At 43.8% G+C, this 26879-nt stretch overlaps 1 protein-coding gene across 1 annotated transcript; it reads left to right on the forward strand.

The window, feature by feature from the left end:
- Positions 1 to 1426: 1426 nt before the first annotated feature.
- Positions 1427 to 3825, forward strand: Ripply1 (ripply transcriptional repressor 1). The gene is made up of 4 exons (XM_057760710.1): positions 1427 to 1527; positions 2394 to 2469; positions 3017 to 3081; positions 3570 to 3825. The coding sequence occupies exons 1-4, from the start codon at positions 1427 to 1429 to the stop codon at positions 3823 to 3825; spliced, it is 498 nt and encodes a 165-aa protein (XP_057616693.1).
- Positions 3826 to 26879: the final 23054 nt, after the last annotated feature.

Here is a 26879-nt window from a genome sequence, read left to right on the forward strand (position 1 = left end):
TAGGGGTCAAACCCTGCTGTGGCCACGCTCCACCGCTAAGCCGTATCCTCAGCTCTGGCCCGGACTTTTTTTTTCTGTACAGATCATAGTGTGGCTGGAATTCCGAGGGCTTGGAGGTGGGAGCTGAGTCACACTCTTTAGCCTCCGCCTTTCCCAATTCGCTGCATTGGTACCCCGATTTTGACTGTCTGCTTAGTGTGTGATTACAAGGATTGACCACAATTAATAAAACTAACGGGTTTCCTATAATTGGACACTGAGGTTGTTTCTAATTTTTGCACATTACAAACCGGGCTGTGATGAACATCCAAGACACTAAATCTAGGCAGGTGCTGGCCACTGAGGTCAGGAGGAATATTTTTGAAACCTCTAAGCATAAAGTGCCTGCCAGTTGGTGTAACTGGAAGCTTTTTGGCTAAGGCCCAAAAGGTGGCGAACACCAAGCGCTCTGCTCCAACCTTTTGGCTTGCTGGGGTCAGTATTCATTCCCCAGCCCTTGTCACAGAGTACTCAGGCTGGCAGGTCCTTGGGGACCACTGGGCCAGCAGCCTCATCTCACGTGAGAGGACTGAGGCCTGGGATGGTCCTTTGGCGGCACAGTGCTGGGCAGAAACCCTCCCAGTCTCCAGCACCTGGACTCCCAAACCAGAAGCTGAGCTGTGCCATTTGGAATCTGCCCTGCAAACTCCCTGGGCCTGCTCCCCACACCACACAGCTTTCTGCTGAGGCCAGAGAGGGGCTTTAGACACTCTTGCAAGTCAACTGAGCAGTGAGGAGGGGTGTGGGGAGGCATTGAAAGGTGACTTGGGGTTCACTCTGCAAGAGATTGGACCTGCTCCCCCCAGAACCCCTCTTTATCCGAAGCCACATGGCAGGCTTCATGGCAGTGACCCTGTATCAGGTCCACCTGGCAAATCTACCTGGGATTTGAGCTGAAAAACCGGGTGAGTCCTTCACTCTCCTTAGAGCTGACAGCCTTCTTTTCTCACTGGGACCCAACTTTGCTAAAAGGTCCAAGTACCCAGCCCCCTGTCCCAGCCAAGCCTGGGTGCCTTTGGGTGCTAATGAGCACCCCTCCTTCCCACCTTGGGCCTTGATGCTGCCTGGGGAAATAACACAAATGGTGTGAAATTGGCCCCTTCTTTGTTTTCCTTTCTGCCTTGGAGCTATGCAGACCCCTCACCTTCACCTGGACCCTGTTTATTGAACTGGGAGAGATTTCACACCCAAGAATGTCGCTCTCTCTCCACGAGCCCCCTCCCTAAATTTTCACAATCCGTCCCACATTCCCCCACCCCCTGCTCCGCCTGAATAACTGATGAGTCAAGGCGGGCCTTATAAAAGGGTCTCTGGGGGAAAAGCCAAACGAGTGCAGAAGGTTCCGAGAACTGGGAGAGTCACAGTCGCCTGGCTTGGTGTCCCAAGGATGGATCCTGCTGCTCCTGCTGCTGCTCCCCCTGGCCTGGCCCCGGCCCAAGCCCCCGTCCAGGCACAAATCGGTGGACGAGAAGTTTCTGGAAATGAAAGGTAAGTGGAGCTTGGCCTTTGACAGCCTGAACTCGGGCTTAGGGAGATAAAGCTGGTAGAAGGTAGGACGGCCGCGATGGGGTTGGCCTTGTTCTCTTTGAACGGGGAGACACCAAAGAACCTCAAACCTTCCTCTATACCTTTAGCTGGACCATTTTACCTCACTCATCACTCCAGGTGACAGGAGTGGGCTGAGAGACAGTGGACATTGCCAAAGCAGAAAGCCAAGTAGCCTGACCCTCATGGGTTAGTCTACAATTCCCCGAGGGAACAGAAGTTGCCGTGGAAATTGGGCTTAGTGCAGCCTGGACTTTGGGACCTAGATGGTGGCAGGTGACATAAGGTGAAAGGGACAAAGTCTAAAGAGGCCTTTGGTTGGGGTGCTGCCTCATGTCCTGGGCATGCCACAAGTTTCGTATTTCCTTTTCCTTGCCTCTAGAAGTCTAGAGGAGAAGCAATGGGCCCAGGACTATTCTGGGTCTTTTCTCTAGCTAGGAAAACGGCGTAATTCTGTTCACTACTACTTGGTGCAGGAAGTAGGTAGCAAGATACTCCCTATACAATGGGCGTTCTCTCCTCCACATATTTCACGTTCATATTCAAAACACTTTTAAGTCCCTCCTGTGTATGGGGCGTCCTAGTAGGGATTGAGGTTTCAGACATACCCATACGTATCTTTCAGCCTAAGGGGCGCAGGCAGACAATAGCAGAACTGGGGGATAGGAGTGCTGATTCAGTAGTCAAGGGACAAAAGGTGTTCTGGGGCAGATGGCTTGAGCTAAGCTTTTAGGAGGCCACTCTGTGACCAGAGGAAGCCTACATTTAGGCCTCTTTCTCTACCAATTGATCTTTTCTGTTTACCCTAGAGAAACACGTCTTTGGAGACCCTGGCTGCCCTCCACCAATGACCAACCAAGGCAGGTGAGGATGCCGGTGGACTCGGTGAGTTTGAAACCCAGTGACATATTTACACGGGCCCTTACAGCCATCTCCCTTCTCAGACATCTCCTGCCTTCATTCCAAAGATGCTCCTCTGGGGCAGCATCATGCCCACTCTGTTAACATTCTATCGCCACTGCAGCTCTGGGAGGAGGGCAGGGCCAAGGTTTCCACAACAAACAAGATTGGGAAAGTGGGTAAGGGACCTGGGCTGGACTCCTCACTGATGCTGGACTCCGGTCTCTCGATCCCTTGACTCCTGCTCTCCCATGCTGCTCCATGAATGTTTTGTCCTCTAAGGGAACTCTGCCCCCTGGACAGCCTCCAAACAGGCCCGGGGAACAGGGGCAGGGAAGAAAACAAGCCCCACAATGACTCTGCTTACGTTTTACCAAGATCTAAGACTGACCCCTTCCTGCAGGGCCGGGCTGGGAGGTGACTGATCTCAAGAGATGCCTAGAGTCTTTTGCAGATCTTCCGAAGTGGCAGATCTCTGCCCCTCGATGGGGGAGAGGCACTTTAACCACATACTAGCTTTTGCTTTGGACAGGCTGCTGCTGGGGCGACAGCTGCGGAGGTCACCAAGGCCGAGTCTGGGTTCCGTCATCCTGTCAGGTAAGCCTCTGGTGCTCGAGTTCAGAATGTGACAAACAGCCCCGAGCACTGTGCCTGCTCATGACAAAGCCATGACTCAGGAGGAAAAAGACCATGAGACTTAGGAGGCCAAAGTGACTTGCCCCGGAGGACTTCCCCGTCACTGAGACCTAAGGGTAAAATCCTGGAACCCTGAGCAATCACAGAATTCTTCCTTAATAGGAAAAGAAGGGCTGGAGTGGTGAGTGATGTCAGCGCTAGAACTGAGAGACGCTGAGGTGGCTTACCCTCTGCCACAGTTATAGGTCTGTCAGAGGTGACATTCCTTCCTGGAACCATTTTGTAACAATTGCAAATATTCTGAGCCAGAGTTACTTCTTCCTTTCCCTCTAAGACCCTTCCTGAAGCCAGCAAGCAGCTCTAAGGGTCTTCTTCCTTCTTGCCCCTACTGGTCCCTCTACATCTGAGAGTTGCCTAAGTTAGGCACCCTGTTTCTCTTTTGCCCGCAGGCTCTTCTGGCCGAAATCCCGCTCCTTTGACTACCTGTACAGTGCTGGGGAGATGCTACTACAGAATTTCCCCGTCCAGGCCACCATCAACTTGTATGAGGATTCTGATAGCGAGGAAGATGGGGAGGAAAAGGAGGAGCATGTAGAGGAAGAGGTCAATGAAATAGGGCCAGAAGGGTGTGCGGGGGTACCAGAGGCCACACCAAACAAGGCCACAGCTCATTCCGCTGACCCACCCCTGACCTGTCCAAACTGAAGCAATCCTGGTTACACTTGGCAGGTTTCCAAGGGCATCAATTAACGAAGAGTCTCCAGACACAGACTTTCTGGACCAAAACCAGTGTCTTCGGGCTGTCTAGCACACCCTGGCTTTTCTGATGGGCTTGCAAGGCTAGGCCTCTGGCATGTTCTTGTCTGAGCTGCTCTTGTGCCAACAGTAGGAGGTTCCTAAGACCTATAAGGGGATTAGGAAGACTTGATTGCTGAAGGCCTCAGGAAGTAGAGCAGGGCAAGGGATGCCCTTGGACAAGAAAGCAGTCACTCCTCCAGGGCCGTTTGATCCCCCAGTTTTCGAAGGTAGCAGCCATATGAACCAGTCTCCAGGGGAGCGAGGCTGGCCTCCAGCTTCTTCTCCAGAGATACCATCACCAGATCCAAGCAATACTGGAGCCTCTTGAGGGAAGGGAAGGGAACAGAAGAAGGCATCTTGAGAATCTGCTTGTCTGGGAACCTGCATCCTCTTTGCCTGTTATTCATTCAGTCTGGGTATTGGCATAAGATGAATCAGGAGAAAAATAAATGGAATGATGTTTGCCTTTTTCTTGGAATTGTGCTGATTTCTTAACTGAACTCTGCCCATGTTTTGAAGTCATAGGTGGAGGTCAGTTTGTTGCTCTACCTGAGGTCAGCCAAAAGGTTTTTCTCCTCGGAGAATGTCATGTTGGGGACAGAGCCTCAAAATGCCAGGCCTCTCTGTTCACTTATGAAATCAGAGGATGAGGTGAGGGCTGGGGTAAAGGTGAGATGCATTTTCTCATTTAGTCGTTGGGGGCCACTGTCAAATGAGGGGGAACGCTTGGGCACCCACTAAATACTGTCAATTGTATCTCTTTGGTTCCCTCAGTAGCAACCATAACTTGGGCCTTCATGTTTACTTCTGTCCCAATTACTCTTCAACAAATTTTCTTACTTCCAGCATTTTGTTTTACAATCTGTCTGCACACGGGCCACCAAACCAGGTCATGGTCTTGCCTCACCAACAGCTAGACTTATGGTTGGTTCTTTTTTGGGGGGACTGGAAGTGGGTGACAGATTATCATGAGACAGTACAACTTTTTAGGAAAACACATGTGGACATCCAACACTCTACGTTCATGAACCAAGTCTTTACTGTGGTATTCTGGATTCTTTAATCATCTGCTTTTGTGTGTGTGTTTGTTTGTTTGTGGCTTTTTTTTTTTTAGAGACAAGGTCTTGATATGTATTCCTAGCTGTTCTGGCACTATTGCTGTTAAGACAGCAATCCTCCCCAGCACTCGGGAGGCAGAGGCAGGCGGATCTCTGTGAGTTCGAGACCAGCCTGGTCTACAAGAGCTAGTTCCAGGACAGGCTCCAAAACCACAGAGAAACCCTGTCTCGAAAAACCAAAAAAAAAAAAAAAAAAAAAAGACAGCAATCCTCCTGTCTTAACTCTCCACTGCTGGGGTTACAGGTGTCTGCCCCAATGCCTGGTGCTACTTCCATCCAACTTCTGACCATCGTTTTAAATTCATCTCTGTGCCCTTAAAATTTGTTTAATTTGCCCTTGAATGTAGCATGCTTTTTAGCTCTTCTGTGGCTTTAAGCTCCTGCCTGCGATGGGTTTCCACTCTCCTGAGCCTTTTAAGCTCTGATTCATTCAACAGAAGTGCCTTACATTACCTTTTGGGGGGCGTCTCCACGCCCCCAAGTCCAGGATGGATAACCTCACATGCCCAAGTCTCATCTGTGACAGCGCCTGCCTCCACCTTGCCTTTGCAGGAATTCTCGTTTGCTATCCCATGCAACTTTGTAGCCTAGCACCCCTCACACAAGATGGCTCAGAATATCATAAAGGAAAATCGTCCAGGTGTTCTCAAAGCAGTTCTCAGGAGAAGCACTGTTGATCAACTTGCCTACTTTCTCAAATCTTACCTTAACCGTGAGGGCATCTTATTGAAAAGCAAAATGGTGCCTCCTTCCCTTGTCCTTCCCTCTCAACCTAAGATAGTTGCTCCTGTTTTGAGCCCTAGTTGGGACTTCCCTAAATGGGATGGACAGGCTGCCATCTATCGGTTAAAATTGAACCTTGCTCTTGGAAGAAGGCTAGCCGGCTGTTGAACTTTGACCCCTTCAATTCCTTTGGCTCATTTTCTTTCGTCTGGTAAGTGAAACAGAATCTCCTGAGAGCTCCTGGGTGAGTTGCTTCTTCATCCTGAGCTCCATTCTCTTTCTCTGTGTATCATGATGAAGAGATGGGTGAGAGTTGCTGTCAGCGTGGCTGTGCCGATTACGTGAGAGGGAACGAAGAAACAGCACCGGCCCTGGCACTTCGGACGACTGCTCGCAAGACAGCGCTGTTCACAGGGATAGCATCTGTAACTAGGAATTGCTGATAGTATAAATGAGGTCGGTTTCCAGACTTGAGCGTGATGGTGACTGACTTACTGAACTAATGAGTATGTCTCAGGTCTCCTTGGTTAATCTTTGTCAGCATTTGATGGCTTACCAGCCAAAGCAAAGATGGCAGCATTTATAGACAATGAAGACACAAGAAAGGCCTGCTGTGACTCGCTGGACCGAGCACTCTACATTCAAGTGGTCGCTAGGTTTTAAGGTTCCTTTATCCCGGGACAGAGGTTTTAAAACTTCATAGTCTTTACCAAGAAACCCTTTCATCTAAATTGAACGCAAAAGACTAGCATGTAAATCAGATAAAAATAGAGCTGCCCCAGGGAAGCCAAAAGTTGGACTGTGAGGTGGGATGGCAGAAGTCCCCTCTCTTGTAAGTCCCGTCTCTTGGTACTATCTCTTGTAAGTTGACTCTCTCATTTTTCTCTGTGAGAAACACCTTCAAGGATTCCCAGACTGCGGGGAGACAATTTGGAAATACTAACCCCAGAGTTAAGTCAAGAATGATTTGAAACCCAAGGAGGATTTATTAGTAATTTCACATGTCCAATGTTCCGCTTAAAGCCCTTGTTTTGAGTCCTAAGCTCCTAGCATTGCATAGCTCATAAATTGCCTAAGTTCTTCTTCTACCATAGGTTATAGGGCTTTAAAATCCTTGGAATCCCAATATCCTTGCTTTTAAGGTATTATATAGCATAGAATTACAAATCCTTAAATCCTCATGGGCTTAAAGACCCTAAATCCCGTGCAATAGTAATTCTCAACTCCGAGGGAGCACTTCTCCCTTGCCCCCTCCCCCTTCCTCCTCACATACCATTTACTAGACTGACATTTTGTCTTAGGTTCTTCCCAGGCTCGTGTCCTGAAATGGCTTCCAATCCTTCTCCCCCTGCACAGTTGCCTAGTGACTGGAATTTTCTGTTCTAATTAGGCAGAGCCAGTGATTCTGACTTTCTAGCAACTCTATGCCACCTCCTTGACCCCGGGGAAAATATCCACACAGTCCCAGAGGACGTCTAGTGCCTTCTGCTTGTCCCACCCTTCGTACTCCATCCACCATCACCCCAGCATGGATTGTCCCCTACTGGGTAACAACATTCGGGGAAGGTGAGGCTGTATTTGAGTTGGGCCTTGAAATATGGACAACGGTTCAACAAATGCCAGGACCCAGAGAGATCAAAACAACAAAGGATGCCGTGTATAAAAACAAAGTGAATGGGGGAGATGTAAAAAAAGATAGGTGGAGGCCGGGCAGTGGTGGCGCACGCCTTTAATCCCAGCACTCAGGAGGCAGAGGCAGGCAGATCTCTGTGAGTTCGAGACCAGCCTGGTCTCCAAGAGCTAGTTCCAGGACAGGCTCCAAAAAACCAAAAAAAAAAAAAAAAATACAGGTGGAGAACAGCTGGGAGGAGTTGTTGGGAGAGGGGAATGAATATTATAAAAATATATAATATGAAAAAGAAATTAATAATAAAAAATTAATATGTATGGATTTTTACATACTTTTATATCAATGCACCATGAGGCTGCAGTAACTGAGGAGGCCTGAAGAGGGCATCAGATCCCCTGGAGCTGGAGTTACCGACAAGTTGTGAGTCACCCTGTGTGCAGGGAATCGAACTCCAATCGGTTGGAAGAGCAGCCAGTGCTCTCAACCACTGAATCATCTCTCCGGTCTCAAGGCCCAAATTTTTACTACCAGAGACTGAGGAGAAAAGGTGACAAATTGTCCACTCTAACCGCGGAGGTCCAGTTGAGAGTGTGGGGGTGACAGAAAAGGCAACTCTTTTGCACCCCAAAGGGCTCAGGTGCAAAAATGACTGGGAGGCGTGGCAGAACCACAGATAGTTCTTGAAGTGTTGCTAAGCAGTAGGCTTGGAGATTTGACATGAAACTTTCATATATCCCTGAGGGATGGATATTTAGGGAAGCTGAGGCTTAGCATGGTTTTATAAGATCCAATAACCTAGGCACTTGTAAATGCCAAGGTCTTCATGTGAATCTCCTCGTTTAACCCTTCCAACATCCCTCAGTATAGCAGCCACTGTCGTCCTTATTTTATTTTATTTGGTTTTATCGAGACAGGGTTTCTTGGTGTAACAGCCCTAGCTGTCCTGGAACTAGCTCTTGGAGACCAGGTTGGCCTCGAACTCACAGAGATCCTCCTGGCTCTGCTTCCCGAGTGCTGGGATTAAAGGCGTGCGCCACCACCGCCTGGCCCATCCTTATTTTATAAACGAGGAAGTGGAGGTTCAGGGATAATAAGGCGCCTACTCACAGTTACACATATACTGAGTGGCTAAGCAGAGATTTGAGAAACGACAGCATTGGCCCACGGTTACAGTGATGGGAAGTGGTAGAAGTAGAATTGAGGCTCCTCCGGTCTGAAGCTCTCTTTGTCTAGATGGAGAAAATGAACAGGAATTGGCAAAGGTTTAGTTCTGTGTGAGGGCCAAGAAGAAAAGGTTTAGGTGCTGCCCAGAGGGAAGTGAGTCAGAGGGTGTGAAGAACTCTGGGCCAGACGCCAGAAACAAAACAAAACAAAACAAAAAACTGAAGGCCACTGAAAGGAGTCACAGAAGGAGGAGGGACTTTGGGGGTCTGGCGCTGGGTGGAGAAAAGCAAGCTTTCAGAATTCTAGCTATCAGGCACAGTGCTACCGGGGTGGGGTACTGATGAGAGAGATGAGGGAATAGTGAGTGCTATGCTGGTTGGGAATGGGCCAGGCCTTAGCTGCCCAGACCATGCTCCCGCTGGGAAGCTACGCACAAGCTCCCTAGACGATAAGCGTGATGTTTTTCACCCCTCTTACTCTGCTCAGGAAGCGCCTTTCCCGGTAGAGTGTGCGAGCTCGTCCTCATGCACACATGCTTTTGACTCACAGAAGTGGAGTGACCCAGGCAACAGTCACACAATGGGACAGCTGGAGACCTGCAACAGTGCAACTATAGAGTCATGACTTGTGACTGCTGGGTCCTCCCTCTACTCCCCAGAGAAGCCCCAGGAGCCCTGCAGGCAAGCTGCCACCCACAAACTACAGGAAAAAGTGTGTAAACTGTCACCTATACTTGTCATTGGTGACACCCGAAGCCCGATGAGGAGTGCAGATTTTAAAAGACTGAGAGACAACCCTAGAACAAACTGGAATCACTAGACAGAAAGAGCCCTGAGCTCTCTCTTCAACTGGTGTTCATTGCCAAAAAGAGACCCAGCGCCCTCTCGTGGCTGAGTCCTAAACCTACAGTTTTAGGGTTCTAACTTGTTCTTTCATCTGCGATTATGATTAAAAAAAAAAAACCAGCGTGTATTTTCTGAGTAAATGGGAGAAAAAAAGCTGACATCTACAAGTTGTCTGCAACAGCAAAAATTCTAGGAAACGCGTTCAGAAATCTTGTTTGAATAAGGTCTACATGAAAATTGACGAAAATAATATAAAAAGTATCACTTAAAATGTCTCCACCAAAAAGAAGGGCTACACAAAATATTAAGAACTTGCCACATGAGACTGGGACGGAACCATTAAAATTGATGAAAGCCATTTCCAATAGTTCAGTAGGACACTGTTCAAAAACAAGGTAAAATTTAGCCTATTTTCAATTTGTCCATAGATCCAGGACAGCTTAAAATGCAATAGAAAGGCTTAATATGTGGTTTGATATAAAAATACATCATCCATCAAATTTCAACAAAACCTACAAGAATAAGTCACCTCATTGCAAGTTGTTTTGTTGCTCTTGTGGGTCTTGCTGGACTTCATCTTCTGAGTTTAAGCTATCCTTCCACATCAGACACTTACAAAGCTGAGACTACGGGAAGGCACCACTAGACTCGGGCAGCAATTTTCAGTGTCTGGTTGTTATGGGGATGGCCTGTGTCATTTAATAAGTCTCAATCAAACACTCTTCTCTAGCTAAGCAGTCACTAGAACATTAATTCTTAAGGCTTAGTTCTCCTTCCTTCCTCTTTTCCTTCTTTCCTCCCTTCTGACTTCTTTCCTTTTAGAGACGCACACCTTACATATGCACATGTACACATATAGACACACATGCACACATGTTTATAGACAATCTCATGTGGCTTGGGCTGGCCTCGAACTCACTACATAGGTGATGAACATGGCCCCCTGACTTCATCTTAAGTACTGGTGGCGTCACAGGCATGTGCTGCCATACCAAGCTGATGGTTTCGTCACATCTCTGACTTCCACTCCCTCCCCCACCTTGGTGACCGTCTTCATTTTTCTCTGTTCTGTCTCCAGTTGGCCCAAAGGATTCACTGCCAACGATCATGTAAGGCATAGCTTCTTGAACTATGGGTCCTGACCTTGGGCGCGGTTATGTAACTGAATCAGGGGGTAGAAATTTTTTTTTTAGGCAACAATAAACGTTTTCTGAATGTGCATATCAACATGTAATTCCCCAAATCAGTTTTCTCCCAGCAGAGGGTCACTGAAAATAGCAACCATATTCCAGGGCAGGTCCTAGGGTCAATCTGAAAGGAACTTCCTGGTTGTGGTTTGTTGTTATTGTTACCACTGTTTATGTGTGCACGCATGCGTGTGCGCGCACACGTGTGTGTGTGTGTGTGTCTGTGTGCATTTTTTGTTTTGACATTTTTTGTATTATCGGGCTTCTTTTCGGTTTGCTTTTCATTTTTGTTCTTTTCTTGAGAGAGAGGGAGAAAGCTAAGGGGGGAGACTCCATCCAGTTGGGTGGGTGGGGAGGAGGGGAAGATCTTGGAGGCATTAGACCAGGGGGAACACCATAGAAACACATTGCCAGAAAAAATGAAATAAAAGAAGTGGAAGATTACTTCCCCGATCAAACATAGCACGAGTCGGGCGTGCGCTGTGCAGGGCCCACAGGGAAGCAGTGACACCGTGCAGCGCCAATGACTGCTGTCTGAAGCGCCCTGGGTCAGATCCAAGATTACTGCATTTAAAAACTGTAGTGCTTCTCCAATCCAGAAAGCGTTCTCTGTTCTTACAGAGATATTATTGTCTGATTATGGTCTACAGACTTTCACCAGCTTCTTCCCATCGTTTCTCAGCCTGCATCAAGTTAGTGCTTATTTTGAATTTTATTGTTTGATTTTAAAATTTGTGGCTGGTGCTGCCGATTTGAGGTGAGGTAAAACAATCATCATATTAACTTTGGCTTGGAATTAATACAGCATTTCCAACAATTTCTGCAATGGTCCGAAACATGTTACCGTTTCGAACTACACACTTAGGTAAAGCGGCGTTCTCAGCACCCACAATTATGAAATCCACATGTATTGGCCAACTCTGCAAAATGGGAAAGATGCTCTCCAGCCTGCAGGACCACGTGTTCCACCAAGGTTTACTTCTTTATGTAAAAACAGACAAGCACATCTATCTCACCTGCGAGCAAGGTTTATTCGTTCTATATTTCCTATTGTTGCTGTTCTTGTGTGTACTTGCATGATGTGTGTCTGTGTGAGGGAGCATACCACGGTGCTCATGTGGAGGTCAGAGGACAACTTGTCACAGTCAACTCTCTCCCTCCATCATAGAATCTGGGTATCAAACTCAAGTCATCAGGTTTGCACAGCAAGTATTTTACCTCCTGAGTCTATACCCAAAAAAACAGCCCTGCTTTCACCTTTAGTAAATGGTAAAATTATATGTCTACCAAAAAATTAAAAAACAACAGATCTTTACGATTTATTTTAGGTAAATATTTTGATGTGTATAACTATCTTATATATTTGCGTACCCAGGGCTATGCAAAATTTTGTTCAATGAAAAGGGGTTATGAGTGTAACCGTTTCAGATGCCTGACTTAGCACATGTGGGCCAGACCGGCTAGCATGCTTGTTTTTCTCCAAGTATATTTTTAAGACTCTCAGCTGCACATCGCCTGTCTCTTGAGGTGTCACAGTTGCCTCACACAGGTGCTTGGCCCTTTCTGTTTTAGAGTACTTTTGCATTCGCGCTCTCGTTTGGTTCTTTTCATGCTCACTAAAGAACTGGAGGGCGGTGAGAAAGGGAATGCTGTATTCAAGACTGCGCAGGAGTCAGGACCGGTGCCCAGAGCCTTCATGCCAAGCTCAGCATTTTCCACCAGCCCCTGTGGTCACCCATGGCCCTGAGTTCTGCCCAGGTATGAGGCATTTTTACCCCAGCACATGACTGACTCTTGAAAGTCACATCACTGGACTCTGATACTCCACAGAGGCTGAGGTTGTATTCTGGGTAGACGGTCAAACTAGGAATCTTCACATAAAAGAAATGGCAGCATGTTGTCAGGCCTGGTGACCAAAACTAGCCACATCTCGAGCCCATGGCAAGAATACACTCAACGGCTACATGACAGGTCTGAAGCGACATGAACATTATCTCCTCGGTCAAGCACGGTGCACTTCTGAGCAATTGGCTGTGCTCACAGCCAGCTTGGGTCAGCCTCTCGTCTCGTGTTAGAACTAACCACTGGGTCTCAGAAGGGCAACTTGTCTCTAGCCCGTGCAAAGACTGCAAAGTGCCGATGTTTGTCCTCAGCACGAATCCCGGTGGCAGCATCTCTTTGCAGGCGTGGGGGTGGGGGAAGAGGAATGATAATAAACAACTCAAAGCTCTCAGTGTCACTTGACATGACTCAGGGGCAGAGAATGTAGGCTTGACAGTCAGTACCAGAGGCTGTCTCCTCCTATTCTAACACACTGGCAATCATCCAAGCAGGACTGAGATAAAATACCGAGCCCAGAGACCCCCTCCCTGGCCCTTATTTGACATGGGAGCCCTGGCAAACACGGCTCTGTGGAGAGGGAAAATCTTGTTACTTTCTCCTGCTGTATTTCTGAATGACAGAATTTCTCTTTGTGCTGTCACTTGATCTTCACTCTCTCATCACCATGACAACCCAAGTGATGGAGCCAGCATTGAGATCAATGCCTTACCAATAGGTATTTGTGAAGCAGCAAGTGCACACTGTCTAATATTAGGGAAGCAGAACATTTTTAACCCTCTCTCCGTGCTTTAGCCATGGTCTACGGCAGAGGGCAAATACTTCCACTCATAATTCCAGGCACTTCATATATCCCTATCTTCAGGCTTTCTACATGGGAGTTACTAATCGGATTAGCTGGAGATCAAGCCCTGGGTCTCCTGTCATTAGTGAGCAGAGTCATCATAGCAAGAACTGATACCCATCTGTGAGTACACAGTCCATCCACTACTAGATTATTAGGTCAGGCCAAATCCATTTTGAAGCCTTTGGCTTCTCAGGCTCAGAAAGAAGGGTCCTTATACTGCCTTTTCCCAATTCCTCAAAATCAGAATCCCCTCGAATTGAAAGGCTGGGGGAAAGAAGAGGTCAACAAGCCAATGCTAGACTCTCAAATCAAGTTTTATTAGTATGTTCTGCTTCGTCGGAGAGAAGGGTGAATGTTAAGACTCTGGTATGAAAACTTGACTTTGAACCTACAGCACCTAGGGTTTCAGTCTCTTTCAGCCTGTGCCCGCCGTGGGCAGAAAGGGGGCACATATTCATCTTTCTCATCCATCACTGACTTCTGAGGAACCGGAGCATACATTCAAATTTAATTCAAATTCTTTTTATAAGTTAATAACGTTTAAACTGACACACTAATGGTGCATGCTATCATTGGGGATTCCGGTACTTTTATAACGCCAAGTAAAGACAGCATCATGGTAATTGGCTTACCTATCTCCTACAAAGATTTCTTCTATGTTAGGAACATTAAAACTCTGTACTGGTCATTTTGAATTATTTGATTGATCCTTGTTAGTCAGTAATTCCTCCATTCTACATAGAACATAGGGAGTCATTTTTTTCTACTCAACGGTATTCCTATGCCCTTTAATAATCATCAGTTCCCATCCTCTCATACACTTGTCATCCTCCAGTGCTCTGAGATGCTCTAATATTTCTACATGCCAATAAGAACACATGGCACTTGCTTTTCTGTGCTTCTCTTATTTAAGTGCTGTGCCGAGCTTCCAGTTGTTCACAGCATTCTCACAGTCATCATGTAGTAACTCTGGGAGTAGGGACTGTGCCTTAGGATAACAGTGAAAACTCCATCTGTACATAACCATGGAAACCTGTTTGATCAGCAGGACATTCTTGGGAAACTATGACCCATGCTAAAACAAAGCAAAACAAGCTTAGAACACAAAATTATTCTCTTTTGTTTGTTTCTTGAGAAGGGTCTCATGTATGATAGGCTTGTCTTGAGCATATTATGCAGCCACAGAAGATAACTTTGAGCTATAGATCTTCTTGCTTCTAACTCTGCTCCTATGGTGGTTTGAAAGAAAATGGCCCCCATAAGCTCAATAGGAGTGTTGCTATTAGGAGGGGTGACTTTTTTTGGAGAAGGTGTGGCCTTGTTAGAGGAAGTGTGTCACATGGGGGGTTTTGAGTTCTCCTATGCTTAAGATATGCCCAGTGTCTCAGCTCACTTCCTGTTGCTTGCAGCTCAAGATGTAGAATTCTCAGTTCCTTCTCTAGCACCATGTCTGTGTGTATACTGCCATATCTAACCATGATGATAATGGACTGAACCTCTGAAACTGTAAGCCACCCATGTAAATGTTTTTCTTTATAAAAATTGCCATGATCATGGTGTCTTTTCACAGCAATAAAAACCATAACTAAAACAGAAGATGGCACCACAGACTGGGGTATAGCTGTGATGGGCCTGAACATGTTTTTGCTTGAAGGAATATGGACCTTGGGGATGTGGATTAGACAAGCAGTTGGATGCTTTAAGTGGTGCTTAATGGTCCATACTAGTAGGAGCATGGAAGACAGTGGTGCTGAGTATGATTTGACAAACTGTGAGGGCCTGGCTCAAGAGGTTTCAGAGGAGAATTTTAGTATGTTGGTTAGATATTGTTTTTCTGATATTTTGGTGAAGAATGTTGCTGTTTTTACATTTGACCAAAAAGTCTGCCTGAAGCTAAAGTGAAGAGCTTGGAATTAATTCCATTAGAAGAGGACATCTTAAAACAGTCCAGTATAGACCCTGTCATGTGGTTATTAGTATTAACTCTGATGAAGATATACAATGAAAATGAGCAAGCTGAGCAAGGAAACATATAAAATGTACAATTTGAGGAGAAAAGGAGCACCAGGAAATGGATTGAAGCTAAATTCCATGTTCAAAGATTTAGAAATGGAATAAAGGGAATGGTAGCCTCAGGGTAAGATCCTATTCAACTAAGTTTCCAACTTGTGAAGAGTAATTAAAGAAAAGCTTAGAGCCAGATGTGGTGGTGTATACCTTTAATCCCAGAACTCCAGAGTAAGAGACCAGAAGTTTGAGGCTAGCATGGTCTACAGATCCAGTCTCAGGACAGCAGAGCTTAGGTGGTAAAGGTAACATTTGAAAACAGAAAGTTGGTGAAGATGTTACTGAATGAGGGGGCCATGTTACAGCCCCAGCAATCAGCAGAACGTGGCAGTTTCAGCCACGTGGTTCTGGAGTTAATGATAGAAGAAAGGGGCTATGGAATTTGCCTCCTCAACTAAGGAAAGCTGCTGAGGCCTGGCATTTGTTAGGGGTGTCCCTGATAGGAAGACTAGAGAGGCCATTGTGTGAACCTGTAACGTTGAAGCCTGGACTGCTTTGGAGACCCCAAGATGTTGGAAATGCCAAGGCCATGGGATACCTTCCAAGGAAAGTTACTAACAGGGAGTAGAACCAGCCCAAGAAGAAGAAGCATGTTGCAGTCAACAAAGCTCCAGATCTGAAGAGAATTTTTACATCTGACATGGAGATGTGATTGCTGGGAAGTGAGCCTGCATCCTCTATAGGAACAAGAAGGATTCTCACAAACATATATAACTTCAGCTCCAAGGGATCTCATGTCATCTTCTTTTCTTTTTGAGCATCCACACATGTGACACATATACACACACTAAAATAAAATAAAATAAAATAAAATAAAAACACATTGTTAAAAAGAAAAGAGAAACAAAGCTTGCACAGTGGCTTAAACAGTAATCCCAGCACTCTGGTGGTGGAGGCAGGAAGTCTGTGAGTCTGAGGTTAGCCTTAATTACATAGTGAGAGCCTGCCATTAATTCATAAATAAGTAATAGATATTTTCAAAAGGAAAGGGGTGGGTTGAAAACTAACCATTAAAATACACAAACAATATCTATGAGTGCATATCTGTGAGATTTTAATTTATATACATGTGTTTTCCAAATGCTCCTTAGAAGGCTTACATTGGTCTTTTAGGATTTAAGTCAAGGGTTCAGCTGCTAGAGGCCAAAAAAAGAAAAAACAAAACAAAACAAAAAAACCACCAGATACGTTAGTCTCAAAAGAGACACAATAGAACTAGCAGCTGCATGGAATCAATAAAAGCCAAACACAATAGAATAATCTTGTTAAAGTCCTGGAAACAATAAACAAACACAAAAAAGTAATCTAGAAGTTGATATCCAGAAAAAAATGCCTTTTAAAAATGAAAGTGAATCCACCCACATACATACAGCAAATTGAGTTTTGTCAAAAGCACAGAAGCAATTCTGGGGGAAAAAGATTTTGTCCAAAAGAACAAAAAAAAAAGAACAAAAAAAAAAAAAAAAAAAAAAGCCGGGCGGTGGCGCATGCCTTTAATCCCAGCATTCGGGAGGCAGAGGCAGGCGGATCTCTGTGAGTTCGAGACCAGTCTGGTCTACAAGAGCTAGTTCCAGGACAGGCTCCAAAACCACAGAGAAACCCTGTCTCAAAAAACAAACAAACAAACAAACAAAAAAACAAACAAAAGAAAAAAGAAATGGTGCTGGAACAACTGCACAGGCAGAGGCACAAAATCCGAAGCTTGAATTTAACCTCCTATTTTATTAAAAAATTCAAAGTGAATCAGCTCTTTCAGATGCCACATATAAGTGAGATCATCTGCCATTTGTCTCTCTGCGGGTGGCTTCACTTAGGATGGTACCCTCCAGTCAGACATCACGAATGGCAGGGTTGCTTTCCATTCAAAGGCCAAACAGCATTCATGGTGCATGCATACCATCTTTGCCTCATCCATTCACCTGCGAGTTATTGTATTTGTACGCTACTGTGTGCAGTGCTAGAAAGACCATAGGAGTATAATTATCTTTTCAACACACTGATTTCATTTCCTAAAGTTTACCTTGTAGAGACAGGATGGTGGTTGCTTAGGGCAGAGGATAGAGAGCAAAGAAAGGAGGCTGGAGAGATATTGGTGGAAGGACATAGAATCTCAGTTACTGACAAGCGAGTTCAAGGGACCTATTGTATAGCAGGATAACTATGGTTATGGGCAATATGTTGTAGTTTTGAAAAATGCTGACAGAGCCGGGCATGTTGGCACATGCCACTGTATAATACCCATACTTGGGAGGCTGAGGCAGGAGGACTGCTCTAAGTGTAAAGCATACTGAGATAGTTTGTAAATTCCAGGCCAGCTAGGGTTACGTAGCAAGTTACTTTCACCTACATGTGTGTCATGGCATATGTGTGCATGCACATACGCACTTACAATAAATATATGGTAATATACACAATAAATATATGTATTTTTTAAAAATGCATCATAGAGCAATGGGAACTAGACAATCTTTGAGGTCCCCAAGCAGGCAGAGTGCCAATACAACATTAAATTTATGATACTGCAAAGAAAAAAATGGCTAAACTGGATCTCATTAAAATAACAACTCCTGTTCTGTTAAAGAGCCTTTGAGCCAGAGAAACGATTTCCATGAGACAAAGAACAAATACTGGCATCTAGATTATAGAGTCCTCAAATGCAACAGCAAAAACTAAACAAGAAAAAAAAGAGAAGTAGATATGCCAACCAGTTAGGAAATGGGCAAAGGGCACGAACAAACACCTCGCCCATGGGAGTATACAGATGGCAAATCAGCACATGGGAAGATGTCCAGCATCATCAGCGACATTCCATTGCTAGGTCTGCCATAACAAAATAGCGCAGGCTGTGTGAGTTAAACAGTACAAATAACTGTCTCATAATTCTGGCAGCTAGAGAGCCAAGACCAAGATGTTAACAGTGCTGGGTTCCGAAGCCTGTCTCCTCAGCTTGGAGATGGCTGCCTTCCCATGGCTTCTTCATATCCTCATCCTTCTGTTTACACACACCCCTGGTGTCTAACCTTCTTTTCTTAAAAAATTAAAATATTTTAAAAATATCTGTATTCATTCTTTGAAATTTTAATGTAGGTATACAATGTACTGGCAATATTTACCCCCCACTCCTCACTCCACCCCCCAGTACTCCCCAGTGCCCTGTGAATTCTTTCCCCATGCATGCTGCAATTTTTTTTATCAATTACTGAAAAACAACTTCAGATAATTTTACATATGTATAAAATTGTGCAGGTCTGTCTTTCTTGACCCAAAACACCCCAATGTAAAGGCCTCATTTTTAAATTAAATATATTGTTCAACAACATTACATGTGCATGTAATGTATCCTGATGATTCTTATCCTTCACTCTCTCCTTTCTCTCTCCCAGCCCCTTTAAGACTGGGCTTGAGCACAGTCAGTCATGAATGAGGGCAAGACTCATGCGACCCTTTCTCTCCTTAGGGGACTACTGGCTTTTGGTGGGTATTGGGACAAGGCCTTATATTTAATTTAATCAACTCCTTAAAAGCTTTGTTTCCAAATATGGTCACATTATGAGGTAATGGGGATTGGATTTCATGGTGGACACAGGATCATCTCCTGACAACAAATAAGATCATAAAATGGTGGTCAATATTAAGCATCAGGGCAAGACAAATTAAAACCTGCAACTAAATATTACTATATCCTAAGAGAGCTGTAATGAAAAGACAGAAAAGAACAGGTGCTAGCAAGGATGCAGAGACAGTGGAAACCTGATCCAGTGCTACTGAAAATGTAAAGCTGCTCAAGCACGTTAGAGAACAATCTGCCAGTGCCTTAAAATATTCAACACGGAGTTACCATATGCCTCAGTAATTCTATTTCTAGATATAAAAATACCTCAAAGAAATGCACAAATATGGGCACAAAAACCCAAATACAAGAATCCTCATAGACACATTATTTATAATACTCCCAAATTGGACAGGCAAATTTTCATCAAAAGTAGAAGGACTTTTGTTTTTTTACTATATCTATACAATGAACTCTCACAGTATAATAAAGGGAGCTGTGTTGAGACACCATAGGAGAGCATTCCATAAGCACAATGCTGAGTCAAAGAAGCTAAACACGAAAGAATACATATTTCATCAGGGCCGTGAGATTCCATGTATATAGTTTTCAAAAATCTGCAAAACAATTTTGTGGTTTTAGAAATCAATCAGTATTATCTCTGGAGGGAAGAGAAAGGGCTAAGGCTCAGCAGGGGGCGGGGCTCTATAATGTGTCCAAGAAATATGTCCATTCAGCAAGACTGCGTCCATTGAACTGTGTGCTTGGGGTTCATAGAGCAAAATAAGTCACTTAGAATTTCCAGGGCCTGTGACTGGGGTCCTAGTTTTGACAGAGAGAAGTGGACATGGATGCCCACACCCAACCAAGAATCTATCTCCAATTGAGATCTCCTTGCAAAGGAAAACTGAGTTTTCTTTAATGGAGAATCACTGGGTACATTTACCACACTTAAGAATGGGCCTCATGATCAGCAGTAGATGGCCAAGCCAAGAAAAACTCAATGGTATTTTTTGGAGACTTTTTGTTTCATATTGCTTTGCCTGGACATGTTCTGTCTTGCCGATTAAGAATTGTAAAATATCCCCCAAATTATTAAAAAAAAAAAACAAAGTCGGGCATGGTAGTGAGGCAGGTGGCACTTAGGAGGTAGAGGCAGGAGGATTATGAGTTTGAGGCCAGTCTTAACTACAGGATACAGAAAAGTTCCATCAATTCCTAAAACTCAGGTTGCTTCTTTGTGGTCACATCTACCAGTACCCTGGGGCAATCACTGGGCTCTTCTTTGTCACTATAGATTTGGCTTTTCAAGAATATCTGTCTAGACTTTGTTATTTGAAAATAATGTAATATATGTAAAGAAGACAGTTGAGCAGTACTGAGAATCAGCACAAGAATTTACACCAAGAAGCCTACAGAAGGACACACCTTAGGGGCAGCCAGGACTGCTCCTCACTGAAGCATATATCAAGAGAAGATAGGGCATGTCCTTCCTTACAGAATGCTTCACTTATTAATTTTTATGGTGCTGAGATTAGAACACAGGGCAGTGTACGTGTGCTCTACCAATGACTATATCACCACCCCTAAACAATTTTTTGAATAAGGCTATGTACATAAATAAATCTGAAGATTTATTCCAGTTTTTTATCTTTTTGTTTTCTTTTATCTTTTTTTTGAAAGTCTGTCTGTGTAGCCCTGGCTGCCCTCAAACTCAAGGAAATCCACTTGCCTCTGCCTCCTGAGTGCTAGGATTAAAGGCCTTCACCACCACACCCATCTTATGGCTGGGAGATTTTAATGAAGTTGATCAGATCAGAAAGTCTTTTCAAAAAATTAGGACAATTGAATATTTGCCATATAAAGTCACCTCAAAATGGACTAATGATGGAGGAATTACTTTCATTTAATAAAGAAACTGCCTTGGCCCATTTATAGGCCAGCCCTTAGGTGGGTGGAGTAGACAGAACAGAATTCTGGGAGAAAGAAGCCGAGTCAGGAGTCGCCATGATTCTCCCACTCCAGACAGACGCAGGTTAAGATCTTTCCTGGTAAGCCAGCTCGTGGTACTACACAGAATATTAGGAATGGGTTAGATCAATATGTAAGAGCTAGCCAATAAGAGGCTGGAACTAATGGGCCAGGCAGTGATTAAAAGAATACAGTTTCCGTGTAATTATTTGGGGGCATAAGCTAGCCATGTGGGCGGCCGGGTGCCGGAGACGCAGCCCAGCCGCTCTTATTACAACAGAGTGGCGCCCAGCGTGCTAATGAACTCCACGTAAAACCTGAGAGGGCTTAAAAAGGAGAGAGAGAGAATTTAAGAAAGCTTTTTGCTGTTTGTGGGTTGCATGCCGCAAAGAAATTGTCCTGACTCAGCAACAGGAAAAAACTGGCTGTTTTAAAATGCCGGCTTTCTGGGCTGTGCCGCCATTGTGATCTCTGTCTGGTTCCTGCAAGAGACAGAGCTTTTGAATGGAGCATTTGGAGTAAAGTGCTACGATTTGTTTGATGACAACTAGACTCACTGTGTGCCTAAAAGGAAGTCATTTTGTGCTGCGGCTCAGAGGCACAAACAGCTCCACCATGCTACTGGTGCAATGTGCAAGGATCAGAGGCACGAGCGGCTCCGCCATGTTGGACTGGGCAGGGCAAGCAAGCAGTACCTGTTTTTGACCTAGGAATGTCACAGCTTAGATTCTTAAGTGCTTAGCGATTTAAAAGCACAAAACAAAGTGCTCTTGGATAGTAAAAAAAAAATTAATTCACAATAGAACTGATTCAGACACTGTTGGATGAATGTACGTAGGCTTGAGAGAGAGAAAAATATATATATAAAGAATAAAGTTAATGTCTTAAAAAAAAGGGTAAAGTCTTTAAAGAGACAGAGTACAGATAGTTATAGATTAAAAGAAATAAAGAAAAATAAGCCACGTAAAAATGGAAAATTCACAGAGAGTCTGGATTCTTTGTATTATTGTGTTTTCTTTAAAATTTTTGACTATAAAGGAGCTAAGGACAGAGAGACATTTCATTACATGGGCTGCCAAGCTAAACCAGAATGGATTTAAGGGTATTATGATTTCAGAATATAGGTCTAAGGATATGATGCTTTGGAGAGGGTCTTCTTTTGTTTTCACAGAGGATGAGACTCTGTGGATTGCATCTATCCCAATGTGGTATGATAGACCACGCCCTCCTGAAAGGTTGCTGTGAACACCTTCAGAAAATTACTTCACTCAACTGCCAACCGAGATGACCCTGACACACAGGTCACACCATGAAAGATCTGAATAACAGCGCCCCCATTCAGCAGGAAGCAGTTTGGAGAGAAAACTGCGCCCATGTTCCCATATATTGTTTATAAATGTTCTTTTTTACATTTAAAGGGGGATATGATATAGATATGAATAATTTACATTGGTGTGGATTTGAAGGTCAATTTTGTTATATGTATATGCATATTTCTAATCTTGATTAAGGTATTGTGATTGTATAGTTCCTTTAAAAATGTAATGTATATAGGTTGTTAATGGATAATCATCGATAATTGTCAAGTTTTTAGTCATGTTAGTTAAATTTTCTAGATGTGCATAGATATATTTCAGCTAGATAGGCATTCTTCATATCTTTCAAAGACTGCAGAATATGGCATTTTAAATGTTTTAATAATTTAGGGCTTTTCATGACAATGAGACACGTCTGCTTCTGGCAGCACCAGCTACTTCAAGAGGAAGATGGGCATTGAAGAGGCTCCTTATGGAGTTTGATAGCCACTTGGGCAAGAAACTGTTCTTGCCTGGACTATTGCATAAACTGGACACAGAGAACCCGCAGAAAGAGGACTGCTGAACTTGCCTAAAGGTGAGATGGTTTTTCGGGGTTCCTGACTCATAAAAGAGTCTGCAAGACATTCTGCAGGACACAGCAGAAAGTGACTGAACTGTCTTTGGAATTTCCTGCTTCATGAAAATGTCTGCTGGATACTATGGGCCTGTAGGCTGAAGATGGATGCCCCAACAGTACAGAGGAACTTTGGGTGACTGTCCAGGCAGCGAAATGTCTCTGTCATTTCTAGAGTTTTGGATTTCTTGTTTACTTAGGTAATATTATATCCTTCTGGAGTCTTTGATGGAGTTGAAGAATGGATAGATAGTTATAGTTTTCCTTAGTTATGATAAGAGATAAAATAGATATAAATATTGTAACTGTAATTCTTGCTTGATAACCATTTTGTTATATGTAATTTTATTATGTTAAAGTTAAAGCCTTTTTTTTTTGTTTAAACAAAAAAAGGGGAAATGATGGAGGAATTACTTTCATTTAATAAAGAAACTGCCTTGGCCCATTTATAGGCCAGCCCTTAGGTGGGTGGAGTAGACAGAACAGAATTCTGGGAGAAAGAAGCCGAGTCAGGAGTCGCCATGATTCTCCCACTCCAGACAGACGCAGGTTAAGATCTTTCCTGGTAAGCCAGCTCGTGGTACTACACAGAATATTAGGAATGGGTTAGATCAATATGTAAGAGCTAGCCAATAAGAGGCTGGAACTAATGGGCCAGGCAGTGATTAAAAGAATACAGTTTCCGTGTAATTATTTGGGGGCATAAGCTAGCCATGTGGGCGGCCGGGTGCCGGAGACGCAGCCCTGCCGCTCCTTATTACAACAGACTAAAGTTTATAAAACTCTATGAAATTGCCATAAGCAGTTTCCTGACTATGAATCAAAAAACAAAAACAAAAACAAAACAAAACAAAACAAAAAAAACAAAAAGCAAAACAGGCAACAACAAAACCATGGGATTGCATCAAACTAAAAGCACTGGTATCGTTGAGGAAACAGCCAGGAGAGTGAGGAAACCAACAAATTAGAAGAAAGTACTTTCAATCTATTCATCTGACAAAGGGCCAATATTCAAAACATGTAAAAAGTAAACTCATTAGCTAGAGAAACCTGTTTAAAATGATTTCTTTCATCTAGTTCACTTGCTATAACAAGTAACAGGTACAGAAAGACAAATAACATAAAGGTACATGTACATTTTAAAAAGTTCAACTGAAAGAAGTTGATACAAGAATGGTTTGTGTTTTCCTTCAAGCCATCATTCAGGTGCACTTAGAGCACTGGAGGTCACAGCCTCATAGGTGAGGAGGAAATGAGGAAAGATGGTATGAGGGTCAAAGTGAAATGTTTTATGGATTTATTGCAGAGCATAGGAATCATAGTTAATCATGATGTAATATGTGTTTTAAATTTCCAGAAAGAGTACATTTTAAGTATTCTTATCACAAAAAAATTTAAAGTGTTATATGCTAACTTGCTTAATTTATTCATTCCAATATACACAAATGAAATTTTCACATTGTGTTCCATAAATATACACAATTTTTGTTGAAGAAATTTTAGTAATAGAGGAGTTACTTCTACTGAATATTGTTAAAGAAATGATGAAAAATCCAGAGAGGATGGAAGACAGAAAATAGAAATCCATGGGTTCCCATTTCAGTCTTGCTGTATTCCACTGTTGGTATTTTACAAACCAGGGATCAGACAAAGAGCCCACCTTCAATCACTTTCAGTGTTTTCATTCGTATTTTGATTTAGGAGAGAGGAACAATTAATAACCTGTGGCCTTTGACTGCTAGTGTAAATAAGAGCTATAGATAACTACAACTTTTAATTGCAATCATATAAGGAGATTCCTCCAAGAGTGGTAGGCAAGGAAGTGAGATAGTCTCACTAGTTGAAATCAGACACTTAGGATACCAGCAATCATGAACTACAGAATAAACAACTCTAATATGTTCTGGAGGTGATAAGATAGTATAGGTGGGATGGAACAAGATTATTTTTTATAACCTATGTATATCAGTTCTCAATTAATTTTCCCTTACTTACTCTCTTAGAATGTATGCAAAATAAGCTACTTTTCATAAAATACATTATTAAAAATCAAATAAATTAGAAAAATTCAAACACATGTAATGGAAATAAAAAAATCATTGTTCACTGGAATTTCAGGGGGTCCTTGTTGTAAGAGGCCCCTTGTTTGTTCCTGGCTGCCTACAACTGAAATAATCACACAGAAACTAGAGAAGCTAATTAAGAAGGTGAACCCAAAGAAAAACATTTAGGCGATGAAAGGAGACAGAGACAAAGACCCACATTGGAGCACCAGACTGAAATCTCAAGATCCAGATCAGGAGCAGAAGGAGACAGAGCACAAGCAAGGAACTCAGGACCGCGAGGGGTGCACCCACACACTGAGACAATGGGGATGTTCTATCAGGAACTCACCAAGGCCAGCTAGCCTGGGTCTGAAAAAGCATGGGATAAAACCGGACTTGCTGAACATAATGGACAATGAGGACTACTGAGAACTCAAGAACAATGGCAGTGGGTTTTTATTTCTACTGCACATACTGGCTTTGTGGGAGCCTAGGCAGTTTGGATGCTCACCTTACTAGACCTGGATGGAGGTGGGTGGTCCTTGGACTTCCCACAGGGCAGGGAACCCGGATTACTCTTAGGGATGATGAGGGAGGGGGACTTGATGGGGGAGGGGGAGGGAAATGGGAGGTGGTGGCGGGGAGAAGGCAGAAATCTTTAATAAATAAATAAATAAATTAATTAAAAAAATAAATAAAAATAAAATCACTTATAATTAAAAAAAAAGAAACTATATTATTTGCAATATTGTTTGGCCAATAGCTGAAGCATATTTCTGGCTTACTCTTATATCTTAAATTAATTCATTTCTATTGTTTTATATTTTACCATGAGGCCTGTAGCCTACAGGCTAGGTTCTAGCTGGCGGCTCATGGCTTTCCCCTCTGGCGGTTCCATGGTGTCTCTCAACTCCACCTTCTTTCTCCCAGCATTCAGTTTAGTTGTCCCCGCCTAGCTCTATTCTGCCCTATCACAGGCAAAGCCAGCTTCTTATTCATTAACCAATAAAAGCAACACATATACAGAAGGACTTCCCACACTAGGCCCTGGGGAAAATGGTCACAGGCCTAGTAGGATTCCCCACTCAAAAATGTTAAGGGAGTGAGGGAGGGAGTATACAGTTTCTCAAAATGCTTCATATTATAGAAGTCATATATGAAGAGGGCAACCTTCCCAAAACATGTGATCTTCAGGGGATCAACTTTAAGATAAAAAGAAAGGGTTGGACCCAGTGAGTTGGAAGATGTTCATGTGTTGCTTGATGTGACCTTCTATGACCTAACAGATCATGAGAGAATGTGGTTTCATTTCTGTTAGAGGTGGTAGAGCTTTGGGTCACAGTCTTAGCAGCCATAACGACTAGTTTTATATCAATATGTCACAAGCTGGAATCATCTGAGAGGAGGCAATTTCAATTAAGAAAATGCCTGCATAAGATTGGGTTGTAGAAAAGCCTGTAGGACATTTTAATAAATGATTGTGGGTCCATCCCATTGTGGGCTCTATACAAAATCAGGCTGACCAAGCCCCAAGGAGCACCTCTCCAAGGCCTCTGCATCAGCTCCTGCCTCCAGGTTCCTGCCCTGTTTGAGTTCCTGTCCTGCCTCTTATCAGTGATGAAGAGCAACAAAGAAGTGGAAGCCAAACCAACCCTTTCCTCCCCAAGTTGGTTTTGGCCATGGTGTTTATCACAGCCAATAGTAACCCTAACTAAGACAGAAGCCTCATAAAGCCTGGGAACATTTGGAAGCAGTGACCTGATCCAGGAAAACATGAGAACAGCGACAGAATCACTTGAGCAGTTCTCGGTTTCCTGTGATTCTGGAATTGGGGCTCAGGAAAAATATGCTCTTCACTAAAGGAGAAATGCCATGGCTTTCTGTCCAACTCTATTTCCATTCTCTAATAATTTGAACAGTAAACACACTTGAAATGGAGGGATGGCTTAGTGGTTAGGAACACTGGCTGCTCTTCCAACAGACCCAGGCTCAGTTTCCATCACCCACACGGCAGCTCAGAATCATCTGTAACTCCAGTTCCAG

This window comes from Chionomys nivalis, chromosome X (genome assembly GCF_950005125.1).
Source record: "Chionomys nivalis chromosome X, mChiNiv1.1, whole genome shotgun sequence".
Taxonomy (NCBI): domain Eukaryota; kingdom Metazoa; phylum Chordata; class Mammalia; order Rodentia; family Cricetidae; genus Chionomys; species Chionomys nivalis.

Excerpts from the sequence above, each read along its gene's own strand:
- Ripply1 (XM_057760710.1), top strand. The coding sequence starts at position 1,427 with ATGGATCCTGCTGCTCCTGCTGCTGCTCCCCCTGGCCTGGCCCCGGCC. Across the intron at positions 1,528-2,393 it reads GAAGTTTCTGGAAATGAAAG|AGAAACACGTCTTTGGAGAC; the intron begins GTAAGTGGAGCT and ends TGTTTACCCTAG. Across the intron at positions 3,082-3,569 it reads GGGTTCCGTCATCCTGTCAG|GCTCTTCTGGCCGAAATCCC; the intron begins GTAAGCCTCTGG and ends TTTTGCCCGCAG.